Raw genomic sequence first — 18,179 nt, 5'->3', positions numbered from 1 at the left:
CTAACCAGAATAGAATGAGGAGTGGGAGGCCCCGGTGCACAACTGAGCAAGAGGACAAGTACATTAGAGTGTCTAGTGGAATATCTACAACATCGTCGCCCGGTCTAGGCCGTCATTGTAAATAAGAATTTGTTCTTAACTGACTTGCCTAGTTAAATAAAAGGTTAAAAATGTATAAATAAACATGTAAAACTAACAATAACTCAATAAGCTATGCCTTCTTGGAATGCTATAAAGTCCAAAAGTTATCTGCAGAGTTTAAAAGTTGGCAATGTATTACAATGTAAATGTACTTTTAATCCGTCTTCAATGCATATTTCAAGACATGACATATGAGGGTGCAGTGAGATACTCGACGGGTTGGATCAGGGGTGTAAAACTCAATTAGCGCAAGGGCCATATTGAGGGGGAAAAAACGAATTCGCAGGCCAGACAGCCCATTATGTTATTATGTTTTACGTGGATACAACTGCGATCCAAATTGGCCATTGTTCTATTAGAAGAAAATATGTCCCTTTATAATATGCACTTACTGCTGTATATAGAATTTTTTACATATTAAAATAAGATATCAATAATATTTGTCCAGCCTTTGCCGCTATGCGTTCAGATGTCCATAATATGCTGCGACCCTAATCAAAAAGTATTTAATGACTCCAAATAACAAAACGTTGCTAGGTTATTGTAACATTTAAACTTAAAATATGGTTATATTTTTTTGCACTGTGTGGGTCACTGGTGCGGTTGAACGCAGCATTGTTGTATTGTGCACTGAAAATGCATTGTAGTTGAGTTGCCAGCCTAGGCTACTGCTCAAAATGTTGCTGTAGCCCGTTTCTCCTTTGCATTGTGTTTTGATGCAGGTTTTGTATTTTGGTTATTCATTGTCAAGCTTTAAAAACCGAAGCCAGACTGCAACATGTTAATAGTCTAGCTAGGACTGTGGTATGTGTCTGTACACTTTCCCCTCTACTGCGCCAGGTAAACAAAACACACGAAAGCAGCTCAATTGATGTTGAATTCACCGACGCAAGCGCATCAGGCTGTAATTTCATAAAGTAGTTGACTCAACTGTTTACTAATTTATACTCGCTTGTATGTCCCATTGTCCTTTAGTAGTAAAGTATACATACCTGCGTGTGAACCCTTTATCTTATAACTTTTTGACAAGCAAGATTACGTTTTCTGTAGGCTACATCAACGATCCGTTGGAATCGTAACTTGGCACGGACATTTAGCTTACAACAAGTTAAAACTTTCGGTCCGGTAGAAGATTCGGTCAGTGCCATTAGTGATGATATAGTACAGCGCAGTGGCTGGCTAGTGTGTGTGGCAATGCACTACCGTTTGGTGTGCAGCACGTTGGCAGTGCTCGCTGACTTGTAGCGCAGCGGAACAGCCTCAGCCCCGCCAACCACCGGCTGTATGGAAGCATGCCAAAATGAATTGACAACCCAAATCATAGCGCGGGCCGGATAGAAATGTGTCACGGGCCGATACACGTGGGTTGGACAATACTTTTCGGGTCAATCATCTTGAAAAAACATCTACCTAAAAAAAGAAGAAAATCAAATCAACCAATCCTCCATTTTTAAACACAATGAAAAGGTCAAATGCTTTATCTAAATGTTGAAAGTGCGTGGGCGACAGAGAGAAACCAAACAGTGCCGTTTGAGGCCATGTGGCTAGGAGTGATGCGGGCGCTGGAGATGGGGGTATGGGCAGGGGTGACGTGAATGTTTCTGTGCATCTGTACGCTGTCGTTTGTAATGTGTATGTTTTGTATTGTTAAAAAAAAAAATCTAAGGATACTTGTCAAATCAGTATTCAGGTTACAGCTCCACGGAAGCTGCACCACATGCTAATCACAAATACTAACCATAAGCAAGTCTAATCTATTGTGTTTTTGTCATAAGTCTGCATCCTGGATAAAAGTACAATGACCTTTAGATCAATATTGTATATGTATCAACTTAATTGATTAACCTAATCAATAAGAGAAGTGCGTTGTTAGTAGTCTACTGGAGAATAGCTGAGTGAGTTAAAGCTGATGAGGTGAAAAGGGTCCCATTTCCAGGGAAGCGATTGTGTGTCTTGTTGAACAAATTCAACTGAAAATCAAAGGGCAATAAAGTCCCCTCCTTTTTTTGAAGGAATTGAGTTTGTTCTGGACTTTCCCTTTCACCCCTTCACACCTGGTTGGTTTAAACGGGATTGTCTTTCATTTGGCGGGGAAACGGTTTTGATTTCCAGGAAAGCAGTGGTGCACGTGTGTCTTTTAACCTGTTGGGGACCAGGGGGTGCTATTTTCACTTTTGGTGAAAATCGTATGATTTTTAAACGGCCTCGTACTCAATTCTTGCTGGTACAATATGCATATTATTATTACTATTGGATAGAAAACAGTCTCTAGTTTCTGAAAACGTTTGAATTATTTCTCTAAGTCAAACAGAACTCCTTTTACAGACCATTTCATAACCGGAAGTGAGATTTCCAAAAGCGAACTCTCTTTTCAAGAGCTTGTCTATAAAAGGGCATGTCACTTATGACTGTAGAAACACGTCATACGCCTTCGCCTGGGTGTCATGCGGAAGTGAGAGAAGGAATCACTTGATTATCTTGATCAGGGACTGAACACAACCTCTTGGACTGAGACGTGCGCACTTTCTTTTCTTTCCCTGGGCGCGAAGTAGGACCTGTACTCGGCTCATGGAAGAACCTTTTTAAAGGTGAATATGATCTCTGGCTTCGATTTTCTTTGATACATGTCACAATATCATCCTAAAGTATGTTTTTTCAATATAGTTTAATTATATTATTGAAATTTATTCTGGACTTTAGACGTGATGCGACGCAAGAATTGGTTCAAGAATGAGAGGTTAGCATCGCACGGCAAGTGTGCTTGCTAATTCAAGAGGGAAATTGTTCGTTCTGGATGAAATAAAGACGTTTCTGAACAAAGGACCCCTTGGAGAACATTCTGATGGACGATCAACAAAGATAAGGACCCAATTTGGGATGCTTTTTCATATATCTGTCGAACTGTGCTATGCTACCGTTTGCCTTGAGTCAATGCTGTTGCTATGTTTGCTATTGTAGTAAGCTAATATGACGATATATTGTGTTTTCGCTGTAAAACACTTCAAAAATCGAAAATATTGGCTATACTCACAAGATATTTGTCTTTCATTAGCTATCCTCCATATATTTGTCTGAAATGTTTTATGATGTGTAATTAGGTAGTTGGTGTCTGTATTTACTCTGGCTACTCCCGTGCGATTTCTGACTGTAGCTATGATGGTAGCAGTAATGTAAAACTGATTTATAGCTAAAATATGCAATTCTTTTGAACAAAACATAGATTTATTGTGTAACATGTTATAGGACTGTCATCTGAGGTAGTTTTTTCTAGGTTATTTAGGTTGGTTCTAGGTTAGTTAGGTTGGCTTGTGCATGCTACCTGCAGCCTACTTGTGCTGTGGAAAATGTCTGTCTGTCTTTTTTTATTTGGTGGTGACCTAACATAAATATGTGGTGTTTTCTCTGTAAAACATTTTTTTTAAATCGGACATGTTGGATGGATTGACAAGATGTTTATCTTTCAAATGCTGTATTGGACTTGTTAATGTGTGAAAGTTAAATATTTCAATTTTTGTTTTTGAATTTGCCGCTCTGCCTTTTCAATGGAATGTGGGAGGAGTGCCGCTAGCGGCACCCCTGGCCTAACTCCAGGAGCTGTGTGGCAGAGGGAAAACGGTACAGACTCAAAAGGACAGTAGTTCCACTTCTCATAGGTCTACCTCCGACTTCTACCTTCTCACCGATGTCTCCAATCTGGTGCAAACGAATCAACTACACAAAAAATATTTCACATGATCCCTGTCAAACAACAAATGATTTAAGTATAGGAGAGTAGTGGACTTGCTCACGTTTATTAGTAACACACAAGAATCTGCTACAGTTCAACTGGGTCCATTTACCCAAAGCAAAGAACCAACCAGACATCGAAGTTGATTTAGGAAACGTTGTTTTAATACAGGGTTCAACAAGGAGGATGGCAGTAGGCCTAAAGTGGTAAAAACACTCAAAATTGTTTTTAAAAGCTTTAAATGACATCAAGTGGTTATAGTTATGAGTATGAGGACGTTAAAGATTATAAAGCTGTGGTTTTAAACAGGAAGTGGAAACACTGCCTAACTAAGTCCAGAAAATTACAGAACTATGTGTGTATGTGTACAAGTTAAACAGCTAAAGTTTGGTTAGATACACATAGCCCTACTCCAATAAAAAAAATTGCAGTAGGTTTTTAAATTCATTTCTAAATCTGTTTGTGAGTGAGGAGTTAGTTTGGCATCAAAAAGGTAGAAAGTGACATGATTTCCCCCTCATCTACTCTCTTTGTCCTGATTAAAATAATCAGTTGACCATCAGTTATTGTTAGCCCTGTAAGTGAGTAGAGGTGCCTAGTGAAGGCCCTATAAGTAGAGAACTGTTACGACCGGACACCCACCCACATCTACAGAGAGACACTCCTCCAAAACAAACCACACAGGAACACTGATAATGAATGACTACACACTGCTAATCCACACATCTCGTGCTGTTCCACAGAACAAGAAACAAAAAAGAGCTACAAAGACTATTTGCATTTGGCACGTAAGTTCTTAAGAGGTTTAACCAACTCTCTTTCTCGAACCCTCATGGTAGACTCTCACTGAATCAAAAAAAACTGAAGTCCTGCCATCTTGGATTTCACCCTCACACCAAATCACAATCCAGACATTTTTAACACTGATACTGCCTTAAAGAAGTGAGGACAGGATATATTTAATAGCCAGGGACAGAAGGCTGATTGGTCCGTAATACTGATATAGTGGGAAAGTTATTTTTTCTTAACACTGCTTGTGTTCTTGTTGGACACAGTGTTTTGACATCATGTTTAAGGCAGAAAATAAAATGACAGAAACACACATTACACGTGTGAACAGTACAGTACACACGCACACACACATCTTTGAGTACAGTTCACGTGCACATACACACACACACAAAATGGCACATATCACACATCATATCAACAGGGGTAAAAGTGGTTTGAGGTATTGACATAAATGACCCATCTGGTTTACCTCTTGTTTTAGAACAGTCCAAGAGGATGAATCCTCTCAGCCCTTCTAACCCAAGATGTTAGGAAACGTAATGATTCTATCACCTCTTCTGAAATAAAAACCTGAGGCATGGATGACAGCATCCCGTCCCTTAGCTTGTAACAGAGATACCAAAGAATTGGTGATCCTAAGAGAAATGGAGGGAGTACGTTAGAGACACCAACAGAGTTCTACATCCCTTATAGGAGGGCTGTCCAACCCTCTTCCTGGAGATCTACAGTCCCTGTGGGTTTTCAGTCCAACCCTAATTTAACACACCTGATTCTATTAATTAGCTGCTCAACAAGATGTTAACTAGCTGAATCAGAACCGCTAAATTAGGGTTGGACTGAAAACCTACAGGACAGTAGATCTCCAGGAAGAGGGTTGGACTGAAAACCTACAGGACAGTAGATCTCCAGGAAGAGGGTTGGACTGATAACCTCCAGGACAGTAGATCCCCAGGAAGAGGGTTGGACTGAAAACCTCTAGGACAGTAGATCTCCAGGAAGAGGGTTGGACTAAAAACCTCTAGGACAGTAGATCTCCAGGAAGAGGGTTGGGCAGCTCTGCCTTACATCTACTGACGAATCCAGAGGGACCTTATTGAAGCACACTGGATTCTGACCATTGGCAGAACTATTAGTCTGTGCTAAGACTTGTTTCGTTATGAACAGAGCTTCTCCAGTCCAGTTGAATATCTGTTTCAGCACCAGCGGTGATTCAAAAGGCTGACCACAACACGCAGTGACCGAGTAGTTTGGCACCGTCACGTCATTACATAATAAATACTGCCTTTTAAATCCAGTCCAATTCCTGCCTCCCTGCCCACGTGCACTGTGGGTAGCAGCAGCAGACTTCCTGTCTCACTGCCCCCGTGTGTTCTGGGAGTTGGAGGCCTGGGCTGGAGCTCTGGGGTGAAGTTTCCCCTAGGTACAGATCTAGGATTAGTGGTGATCCCCCTCCCCCAATTCTAACCTTAACCATTATTACAAAACTTACCCCAGATCAGTGCCTAGGGACAACTTCACCCTACTCCTGGGCTGGCCCCTCAGTAGCAACAGCAGTGTTGCTCTGGTCGCAGAGCAGTAGCTGTGCAGGGGGACGTAGAAACACCACCATGACAGTGATGTTATCACTAGAACCCGCTGCCTTGGCGTGAGCTACTAGCTCCTGGGCCACGCGCTCCCCCAGAACACCCTCTGAGACCTCTTCACACCCAGCCCCCTCCACGGCCCCCTGGGATTCCCCCTGCTCCCGTAGCGCCCCGAGGACCAGAACCGGGACCTCTGCGGGCTGGACGACGTCAAAGAAACCGTCGCAGGCCAGGAGAATGTAGTCCTCGTCTCCATGTAGCCGTGTGGAGGAACAGTCAGCGTCGCCAGAGACATAGGGCTTCTGGTCAAAGTCCCCTGGGAAGAAGGTGTTGTGTCAGTATGTAGAGGCAGCGGTTCACGGGTAAAGTAAAGGAGGCTGGTTATTAGATTGTGTTGAGTATTACTGGATGTGCACCGTCCTGGCTTGCATATCAGTCGGTGCTCATCAGTTCAGTATAAATATGAACATACAGTTACAGGCATCAAAATAAAGACATGGAGGATTGCAAAGATGCCATTTCAGGACAGAGGTGAAAGGAAGCCATTTCAGGACAGAGGTTACCAAGGTAACAGTGGAGGCATGCTGAAGAAGAAGAGCAGAGTTGTTGTTTCAACCACCACAAGGTTGGATTCCACTCACCTATGGCCCTAGAGACAGCGTAGGTTCCATTGACACGCCAACAGCCCATGAAGACGATGCATCCACCCAGGGCTTCTACACGCTGCTTCTCATCCTATAGGAAGACAGCAGTGGAAAGATGTTTAGCACTGTGTGTGTGTTTGTCCCATAGGGCGGTGCACAACTGGCCCAGCGTCGTCCGGGATAGGGGAGGGTTTGGCCGGGGGGGAGGGTTTGGCCGGGTTGTAGGCCGGCATTTTAAATAAGAATTTGTTCTTTAACTGACTTGCCTAGTTAAATAAAGGTTAAATAATAAATAAAGTGTGTGTGACCTCTCTGTCAGGCTTGTGTGGGTCCATCAGAGTGATGTCTTGTCCCCGTCTGACCAGCATGCTCTGGGAGTCTCCCAGCCACGCCACATGAAGCCACTCCCCTTGCAGCAGCACCGCCACGCCTGTACTGCCGCTGCGAAGACGCTGCAGACACAACACAGACAGACACACCCCCGTCAGACAGACAGACACACCCCCGTCACACAGAAAGACACACCCCCGTCACACACACAGACACACCCCTGTCACACAGACAGACACACCCCCGTCACACAGACAGACACACCCCCGCCATAAAAGATAGACAATTTTCCCAGCATCCAACACATTCACATCATAGAGGATGAAAGGACTGGCCTGTCCCACCCAGCCTAACCTTCACATTTCCTCCAGATCTAAAAGGATGTGTGTAAGTAATACTGTAATAGTATAGAGGTATATTGCTACAGCTATCTTATCCTCTCAGATCTATGAGAATCATTTCTAACGATTGTTCGGTTACAGTCGGGTTTATTAGGATCAATGTCTGAGCATATAAAAGCCCCAATCTCCACCATGTCTATTGCCTACCTCTCTCTTGGCTTACCAGATAAAAGTCACAATCTCCACCATGTCTATTGCCTACCTCTCTCTTGGCTTACCAGATAAAAGTCACAATCTCCACCATGTCTATTGCCTACCTCTCTCTTGGCTTTCCCTCTCAACATGTCATCAGTGCGGGTGAAGGCTGTCTTGAAGGCAGTGGCCGGGTCGCTCTGCAGCCCCTCCTGCTGGCTGAGAGTGACGTGCAGGTGGGTGGCAGCATAGATAGCAGCGTCCACACCGCCATGCCCGTCAAACACAGCGTAGTAACCACGCTCCACACCGTCCTACAGGAAGAGGTACAGGAAGCAGTCAGAGGTTCAGCCAATCAACTTGCAGTAAGAAAGAAGTGCAACCAAATTGCCCCAATAAATGAAACTGTGAAACGAATAGCCATTAGTCGGTCCCAAATGGAACCCTGCCTCTTCTCGTAGAGGGTAAACTACCATCTCCAGGGATGTAGAGGGTAAACTACCAACTCCAGGGATGTAGAGGGTAAACTACCATCTCCAGGGATGTAGAGGGTAAACTACCATCTCCAGGGATGTAGAGGGTAAACTATCATCTCCAGGGACGTAGAGGGTAAACTATCATCTCCAGGGACGTAGAGGGTAAACTATCATCTCCAGGGATGTAGAGGGTAAACTACCAGCTCCAGGGATGTAGAGGGTAAACTATCATCTCCAGGGATGTAGAGGGTAAACTACCAACTCCAGGGATGTAGAGGGTAAACTACCAACTCCAGGGATGTAGAGGGTAAACTATCATCTCCAGGGATGTAGAGGGTAAACTATCAACTCCAGGGATGTAGAGGGTAAACTATCATCTCCAGGGATGTAGAGGGTAAACTACCATCTCCAGGGATGTAGAGGGTAAACTACCATCTCCAGGGATGTAGAGGGTAAACTACCATCTCCAGGGATGTAGAGGGTAAACTATCAACTCCAGGGATGTAGAGGGTAAACTATCAACTCCAGGGATGTGGAGGGTAAACTATCAACTCCAGGGATGTGGAGGGTAAACTATCATCTCCAGGGATGTAGAGGGTAAACTACCAACTCCAGGGATGTAGAGGGTAAACTACCAACTCCAGGGATGTAGAGGGTAAACTACCAACTCCAGGGATGTAGAGGGTAAACTACCAACTCCAGGGATGTAGAGGGTAAACTACCAACTCCAGGGATGTAGAGGGTAAACTACCAACTCCAGGGATGTAGAGGGTAAACTACCAACTCCAGGGATGTAGAGGGTAAACTGTCAACTCCAGGGATATAGAGGGTAAACTATCAACTCCAGGGATGTAGAGGGTAAACTATCAACTCCAGGGATGTAGAGGGTAAACTATCAACTCCAGGGATGTAGAGGGTAAACTATCAACTCCAGGGATGTAGAGGGTAAACTATCAACTCCAGGGATGTAGAGGGTAAACTATCATCTCCAGGGATGTAGAGGGTAAACTATCAACTCCAGGGATGTAGAGGGTAAACTACCAACTCCAGGGATGTAGAGGGTAAACTACCAACTCCAGGGATGTAGAGGGTAAACTGTCAACTCCAGGGATGTAGAGGGTAAACTATCAACTCCAGGGATGTAGAGGGTAAACTATCAACTCCAGGGATGTAGAGGGTAAACTATCAACTCCAGGGATGTAGAGGGTAAACTATCAACTCCAGGGATGTAGAGGGTAAACTATCAACTCCAGGGATGTAGAGGGTAAACTATCATCTCCAGGGATGTAGAGGGTAAACTACCAAACTCCAGGGATGTAGAGGGTAAACTGTCAACTCCAGGGATATAGAGGGTAAACTACCAAACTCCAGGGATGTAGAGGGTAAACTGTCAACTCCAGGGATATAGAGGGTAAACTACCAACTCCAGGGATGTAGAGGGTAAACTATCATCTCCAGGGATGTAGAGGGTAAACTACCATCTCCAGGGATGTAGAGGGTAAACTACCATCTCCAGGGATGTAGAGGGTAAACTATCATCTCCAGGGATGTAGAGGGTGAACTACCATCTCCAGGGATGTAGAGGGTAAACTACCAACTCCACGGATGTAGTGGGTAAACTACCAACTCCAGGGATGTAGTGGGTAAACTACCATCTCCAGGGATGTAGATCAATGCTGGCAACTCAATAAGAGGGTAAACGCTATTTCACAAATAAAAAGTTGTGTACATGACAGTGGTGTGTATTCATGGATGCCGAGGGATGCCAGGCTTCACAAATTGAGAAATTGAGCTCAGGTGCATCCTGTTTCCATTGATCATCCTTGAGATGTTTCTACAACTTGATTGGAGTCCACCTGTGGTAAATTCAATTGATTATACATGATTTGGAAAAGGCACACACTTGTCTATATAAAGGTCCCACAGTTGACAGTGCATTTCAGAGCAAAAACCAAGCCATGAGGTTGAAGGAATTGTTTGTAGAGCTCAGAGACAGGATTGTGTCGAGGCACAGATCTGGGGAAATGTTCCAAAAAATGTCTGCAGCATTAAAAGGTCCCCAAGAACCCAGTGACCTCCATCATTCATTTTTGTTATTATTATTATTATTATAATGTATTTTTTTTTACCCCGTTTTCTCCCCAATTTTGTGGTATCCAATTGGTAGTTACAGTCTTGTCCCATCGCTGCAACTCCCGCACGGACTCGGGAGAGGCGAAGGTCGAGAGCCATGTGTCTTCCGAAACACGTCCCTGCCAAGCCGCACTGCGTCGTGACACACTGCTCGCTTAACCAGGAAGCCAGCCTCACCAATGTGCTACACAGCCTGGGATTAAAATGCGAGTCTGTAGTGACGCCTCTAGCACTACGATGCAGTGCCTTAGACTGCTGCGCCACTCGGGAGGCCCCGGCCTCGATCATTCATAAATGGAAAAAGTTTGGAACCACCAACACTCTTCCTAGAGCTGGCCGCCCGGCCAAACTGAGCAATCGGGGGAGAAGGGCCTTGGTCTGGGAGGTGATCAAGAACCCGATGGTTAATCTGAAAGAGCTCCAGAGTTCCTCTGTTGAGATGGGAGAGACTTCCAGAAGACAACCATCTCTGCAGCATTCCACCAATCAGGCCATGATGGTAGAGTGGCCAGATGGAAGCCACTCAGTAAAAAGGCACATGACAGCCTGCTTGGAGTTTGCCAAAAGGCACCTAAAGGACTCTCAGACCATGAGAAACAAGATCCTCTGGTCTGATTAAACCAAGATGGAACTCTTTGGCCTGAATGCCAAGCGTCACGTCTGGAGGAAGCCCGGCACCATCCCTACGGTGAAGCATAGTGGTGGCAGCATCATCATGCTGTGGGGATGTTTTTCAGCGGCAGGGACTGGGAGACTAGTCAGGATTGAGGGAAAGATGAACGGAGCGAAGTACAGAGAGATTCTTGATGAAAACCTGCTCCAGAGCGCTCAGGACTTTAGACTGTGGTGAAAGTTCACCTTCGAACAGGACAACGACCCTAAGCATACAGCCAGGACAACGCAGGAGTGGCTTTGGGACAAGTCTCTGAATGTACTTGAGTGGCCCAGCCAGAGCCTGGACTTGGACCTGATCTATCATCTCTGGAGAGGCCTGGTAATAGTTGTGCAGCGACGCTCCCCATCTAACCTGACAGAACATGAGAGGATCTGCAGAGAAGAATGGGAGAAACTCCCCAAATACAGGTGTGCCAAGCTTGGAGCGTCATACCCAAGAAGACTCAATGCTGTAATCGCTGCCAAAGGTGCTTCAAACATAGTACTGAGTAAAGGGTCTGAATACTTATGTAAATGTGATAGTTTTTTATTTTCCTAAATTTGCTAAAATTTCTAAAAACCTGTTTTTGCTTCGTCATTATGGGTTATTGTGTGTAGATTGATGAGGGGCTGTAACGTAACAAAATGTGGAAAAAGTCAAGGGGTCTGAATACTTTCTGAATGCACTGGATCTCACAGGAGAAAGCATCCGAGCGAGCGAAACAGCGCCCCTCTGTCTCTCTATGGGTAAGCCAAACGAGTATGACATTGTTGCCACCTGTAGCATTGAAGGCAACGGAAGCCAGCGAGCATCTGGCCTCCCTTGACAAAACAAATTAGCCAAACAGCATTGAGCTAAACTGAGCGAGCGCAACTGTGACTGGTCCTGGCGCATAAAAAAGTGCCAAATGAAGCCAGTTTGAATTTGACTTCACTCCTATCAAATCCCATTGAGAGCATTCACAGGTTAATTTGCATAATTTAGTGGAATTAAATTGCTAGTGGTATAAATTACTTAAGTAAAAATACTTTCAAGTACTAGTTAGTGTAACAGTTTAGCTTCCGTCCCTCTCCTCGCCCCTACCTGGGCTCGAACCAGGGCACACATCAACAAATGCCTCCCACGAAGCACCGTCACCAATCGCTCCCCAAAAGCCGCATAGCAAGGGGAACAACTACTTCAAGGTGTCAGAGTGAGTGACGTCACTGATTGAAACGCTATTAGCGCGCACCCCGCTAACTAGCTAGCCATTTCACACCGGTTACATTAGCAGGACAGGAAAATGGTCCAATTCACACACTTATCCAGAGAACATCCCTGGTCATCCCTACTGCCTCTGATCTGGCGGACTCACTAAACACAAATGCTTCGTTTGTAAATGATGTCTGAGTGTTGGAGTGTTCCCCTGGATATCCGTAAATAAATAAAAAACAAGACAATGGTGCCGTCTGCTTTGTTTAATATAAGATTTTTGAAATTATTTATACTTTTTACTATTGAAACTTAACTATATTTTTAGCAATTAGATTTACTTTTGATACTTAAGTATATGTAAAATCAAATAGTTTTAGACTTTTACTCAAGTAGTATTTTACTGGGTGACTCTCACTTTTACTTGAGTCATTTTCTATTAAGGTATCTTTACTTTTACTCAAGTATGACAATTGGGTACTTTTTCCACCAATGCATACACAAAAATATGTAGAAAATCATGCTGTCTGGTTTGCCTAATAAGGGATTTGAAATGATTCATACTTTTACTTTTGATACTTAATGTTTTGTACACTCAGTGTATACTAATCCAGGTGAAAGCTATGGTCCCTTAATGATGTAATTTATTAAATTCTCTTCAATCAGTGTTGACGACAGCAAGGAGACAGGTTAAAGAAGGATTTTTAAGTCTTGAGACAATTGAGACATCGATTGTCTATGTGTGCCATTCATAGGGTGAACGGGCAAGACAAAGGATGTAAGTGCCTTTGAACGGAGTATGGTAGTAGGTGCCAGGCGCACCAGTTTATGTCAAGAACTGCAACGCTGCTGGGTTTTTCACACTCAACAGTTTCCTGTGTGTATCAAGGACATCCAGAAAACTTGACAACTGTTGCAATCATTGGAGTCAACATGGGCCAGCATCCCTGCGAAACGCTTTAGACACCTTGTAGAGTCCATGCACCGACAAATTGGGGCTGTTCTGAGGGAAAATGGGTGGGGGGTGGGGGGGGGGGGGGTGCAACCAATGTTCCCTAAAATGTTTCTGTCACTGAGCAAATTTCAGGTCTGCTGAGACCAAACTTATCGTTTGAATTCGTTTAAAAACTTTAATTCTGTGCAACTTCCAGCGCACGTTTACTGTGAACACTGAGGCTGTATCCGCTTTAAGTTATAGTTATAACAGAGGCCAAGTAGGCTACTGTGGCTACTTGATCATAATGTAAGCCTACCATCAAAACCTATGGAGAAAATGCCTCCCATAACATTTTAACATTGAAATAGCTGTATACAATAGCCTATAATAGCAGCCAATGTGTGGTGTTCAATGTAGGCGGACATTCCGTGAGACTTTTGAAAAAAATCTTGCAGGGCTTGACATGAACCTGTTAATCTACTTGTCCTCCAGACAAGGTGGTGACTGAACATGTTGTTGTGTTGTTTGATGCAAGAAAACCACTTTTACAAAATAAAAAATGCATTATTATTCTCGTATTATTTCAGAGAATCAGACAAATTATCCTGCCCTCTACCTATTGGCTACTTAGCTTATTCAAGCCTGTCTCAAAATACAACACTGCCACTTTAAGAAACAAATAAAAGCTCTTTACCTGATTCGCTTTTCAAATATATCTAGAAATATACACGTTTTTGTGCTCTTGATGGAAGCAATCATTCCCCTATTGCTGACTACAAATGATCTATAACTAACAAAGCTCTCCCTCGCCTTCCATTTTGCAAAACTCTATCCTCCTGATTCCTGCTTACAAGCAAAAATTAAATCAGGAAGCACCAGTGACTCGGTCTATAAAAAAAGTGGTCAGATGAAGTAGATGCTAAACTACAGTACTGTTTTGCTATCACAGACTGGAACATGTTCCGGGATTCTTCCGATGGCATTGAGGAGTACATCACATCAGTCACTGGCTTTATCAATAAGTGCATCGAGGACGTCGTTAAATGTAATCCTACGCAACATTAACCAATTCAAAACAGTACTGTAGCAATGAGGTTTGTGCAGAAAGCTATAGGCCCAATACATTATCACTGCATATTGGCTTTGCTTGAATTCACGCAATTAAAAAAATATATATTTAAACATTATAGGTTCGCTATATGATCACACCATACTGGTACGCTTCTCAAACAGCCCGACGCGTCGGGTCTCAAACAGCCCGACGCGTCGGGTCTCAAACAGGTTGCAATGTTGTTGTTTCACAAACCCTAAATCAACTCTTACAATATTAGGCCCAGGCTCAAAATCAACTCTTACAATATTATGCCCCGACTGAAAATCAACTCTTACAATATTAGGCCCAGACTGAAAATCAACTTTTTCACATTACTTTTATTTGTGGGGGGGTGGGTGGGGGGGCAGGAGAATTAACGAAGAGGAAACTCAAATGAACTTTGATCACTCTTATTTTTTAATTTCTACATTGCAAAAAAAAAGTGACCATTTTTCATGCCACGAAAGGTACCGGATCCGGTCAAATTGGTTCCAGAACGAAACAGTCCAAAACAGCAAGGTGACTGTTCCTGTTAAGCACTGGTTAGGGCAAAGGGGAAGGGGTATGAAGCGAATTGGGTCCAGCTGAGAAAAACTGTTTATAACAGAGTTATTACCTTGAGGCCAGTGAGTGTGTTGAAGTCAGGGAGGGTCACATGGCGATCCTCCATCTTCCTTCGAGTGTTCCTGATGGCGTGGGCGGAGCACATGAGAAAACGGGAGGGTCCTACTGGGAGAGGGGAGGGGAGATTCTGATGCCAAGCCACACCCACCTCCCGAAGCTTATTGAGAAACAGCCGCTGGACGGGCTCTGATTGGAGCACTTAGGACGAGAGGGGAGGGGCCAAAGGAAATGTAATTTCAGTTAGGTCTCTGATCATCCAGATGAGAATGTTCTCCATATTGTAGAACACATATCAAAGCCTTCAGACTTACACACGTGTCTAGGGGTTAATTGGTATTGGGAGATGAAACCCCAGGGGTTAAAGGATGGTCAATGGATACACACACACACACACACACAACCGGCCAGCCGGGCTAATAGACTGCAATTTAGTATTTTACTGGGTGACTTTCACTTTTACCTGGAGTCATTTTCTATTAAAAGGTATCTTTACTTTTACTCAAGTATGACAATTGGCTACATTTTCCCACCACTGCGCACACACACACACACACACACACACACACACACACAGAGAAGTGGACGCTCTGCTGGACACAGGTGGTCTGAATCATAGATGACATCATTAGTCCGAACTCACAAACGACTTCCTGTTCCTCTCCTCGCTGCTGTTCGGCTTCCTGGGGGAGGTGGAAAGGTGAAAGGTCAGCCTTCAGCAGCTCAGCCAAGGCTGCATGGCACATGGCTGCATTCAGTGTTGAAGGAGCGTCTCTGCATGAGAGGAGAGAGAGTCCTTATGAGTGAACACCATAGAGAATGTTAGAGGTCTTTAGTGGCCAAAAAAGGCATGGGCAGCGACATTGAGGGCTTCTACCATTTTAATGTAGTGGTCCTTCCAACTTCTTTTGGTTGATCCTCCCTGGTGACCCTGTTGGGAGTCTATGTCCAACCAGGTCATCAGGAGGAATGAAGAAGAAAAAAAACGGACTACTTCAAAATGGAGATTGCCTCAATGGCGCTGCCTATGCTGTCACGGACGCTATAATAGTACAGATACAAAGAGGAGTCCTCTCTCTCTCTCTCTATGGTAAACACACACGCCAAAATTAAACAAAGCTAAACAGCACACACACATCTGTAATTTCTCTGTTCGAGATTAGAGTCCTGCCAGGGCGGAACAGGGGACTGAGACATGCTCAGGGGGAAAACAGGAAGTGGGTAGAACAATAGTGATTCTACAGACAGGAAATTAGGTCATACAAACAGGAAGTGCCTCAGAGTCAGAAGACAGAAGGAAAAGAGGACACACTATCAGAGACCTAACTCTTGTGGCCTGGCCTGGTTTGGCACGTTGTCGTCTAGAGCCCCTCTGGCCTGGCCTGGCACGTTGTTGTTTAAATCTCTGACATTTGTTGTTTTCAATACTACTGCTTTTGGTAACAATTTACTTGACACCCAGCATTAGAAGACGTTATGACACGGGTCATAACCATGTCAAAATATGTCATAACAGCTGACAACGTGTCATAACCTGTCATAATATGGTCATAACACTCATCACACACATATTTACACCTGTTCTGACATATATTGCGTTATGTTATGGCTGGTTATGACACCTACATAGTGTCAAAACCCAAATGTATTAAAATGTGTTTTTTCCCCTGCCAAGAAGTTTCCTTTTGTTTGAAAGTTTATTTCTTAAGTCCTCTGTTGTTGCTGTAATTCTTTCTTTAGTCATGTTTTTTTCCCCATCATATTTTAAATAACTTGTAGAAAATACACTTTATGACACTGTCAAGAAGCATTATGACATCATAATCATATGAGACAGATAGGCCAATCACGTACATGTCCTTATATCAGTCCTCAGTCACAAAGAGGGTGTCTTGTCCTGCTCCTGAAATCTGCTCCTACATTCATCCCAGTCATCAGAAAACAGAGCGTTGGGGTAGGTGCACGTCTGACATCAATGTTTGCGCAATTACAATGATTTCATAAAATGTTATGTAACATAAACATACTGTTGACAGGTAGGCTATGGTGTAATGGAATGTTTTGCCTTGTGTGGTAGATTTTGTGGGGTTTGACACTCTTCTGTAGGTGTCATAACCAGCCATAAAATAACACAATATATTTCACAACAGGTGTAAATACGTGTCATGACAGTGTTATGACCATATTATGACAAGTTATGTCAGCTGTTATGACATATGACATGGTTATGACCGTGTCACAACGTGTTATGACGCTGGGTGTCAAGTAAAGCGTTACCCAGCTGGGTAATTATCTCTGAAGTGTGTTCAGGGGCAGTTGACAGCTCTCCCTGTGGCTGTGTTGCTTTCTCTTCGTAACTATCTATCTGACTACTCTTCGTAACTAACTATCTGACTACACTTCGTAACTGACTACTCTTCGTATCTATCTATCTATCTATCTATCTATCTATCTGACTACTCTTCGTAACTATTTAACTGCATTTTCTCTCATTTCCTTTCTCCCTCTCCTTGTTCTCCCTCTTCTCTTTCTCCATCCCCCCCTCTCTCTCTCCGTCCCTCTTTCACTCTCTCTCTGTGATAGGCAGCCTTGTAACTCAGCCCTCTACTCATGCAGGGTATAATGAACAGGACAGGACACAGATATATGAGGATCAGCTTGCTGCTGCACAACAGGAATGTAAACAATGCGGTCTGCAAGCTGCAGCATCAACACCACCGGGGTCATGTTCATTAAAGCAAACCGGAACAAAACATTTTTCTACGGAAAATGAAAACAAGTGATTCTTATTGGACGAGGTAGTCCTATACCTAGACAGATACACACACACACACACACCACACAGTGTTGAGCAAGCATAGGCCCAGGTCCATGTTGTCTCCCGTCAGCTTGTCCACACACACACACACACACACACACACCTGGTGTTGAGTAGGCGTAAGCCCAGATCCAGGCTCTCTCCTCTTAGTTCGTCCAGGCTGACCTTCCTGCTGAGGGGGTTGAGAGGCAGGGGGTCTTCAGAACCCAGCGGAGCAGGGAACTCCTCTAGGAACCTCCTCAGGAACCCCCGCACCACCTCCTCCTCCATGACACCACCCATACCTGAACTTGGAACACACACAGCATACCATTCAGGGGTTGGAACCGGTTCAGGGAACGGAACCGGAAAAAAAATAATGACATTTTTTGAGGATTTGAAACAGAATCGGGAACGAAAGTGATCTCTACTGTTCTTGAAACGGCAGCATTTCTGCCTTCTTGAAACGGCGAATAGCTCAGATACACATGAAAGCATGAAATGACCCCGGGAATTGATAGACCAT

General features: G+C 43.9%; 1 protein-coding gene across 6 annotated transcripts in view; it reads right to left on the bottom strand.

The window, feature by feature from the left end:
- ppm1f (protein phosphatase, Mg2+/Mn2+ dependent, 1F) overlaps nt 1–18,179 on the bottom strand; it is a 35,269-nt gene that overhangs the window by 12,110 nt on the left and 4,980 nt on the right. Inside the window, exons 2-9 of one of the 6 annotated variants that reach the window (XR_011675253.1) lie at nt 17,778–17,963; nt 15,500–15,630; nt 14,852–15,057; nt 7,876–8,064; nt 7,196–7,339; nt 6,885–6,978; nt 5,677–6,559; nt 4,011–5,590 (exon numbers count right to left, since the gene is read on the bottom strand). Coding sequence is in view for 5 of the 6 variants with exons in the window: in XM_071404304.1 (XP_071260405.1) it covers nt 6,180–6,559; nt 6,885–6,978; nt 7,196–7,339; nt 7,876–8,064; nt 14,852–15,057; nt 15,500–15,630; nt 17,778–17,956 (1,323 nt within the window). In the remaining variant the exon portion in view is untranslated. Of the gene's footprint in view, nt 1–4,010; nt 6,560–6,884; nt 6,979–7,195; nt 7,340–7,875; nt 8,065–14,851; nt 15,058–15,499; nt 15,631–15,733; nt 16,040–17,777; nt 17,964–18,179 lie in introns of those variants that run through there. The other 5 variants (XM_071404304.1, XM_071404303.1, XM_071404307.1 and 2 more) reach the window with 5 other exon arrangements.

This window comes from Salvelinus alpinus, chromosome 5 (assembly GCF_045679555.1).
Source record: "Salvelinus alpinus chromosome 5, SLU_Salpinus.1, whole genome shotgun sequence".
Classification (NCBI taxonomy): domain Eukaryota; kingdom Metazoa; phylum Chordata; class Actinopteri; order Salmoniformes; family Salmonidae; genus Salvelinus; species Salvelinus alpinus.
This window is presented reverse-complemented; position numbering and strand designations above follow the sequence as displayed.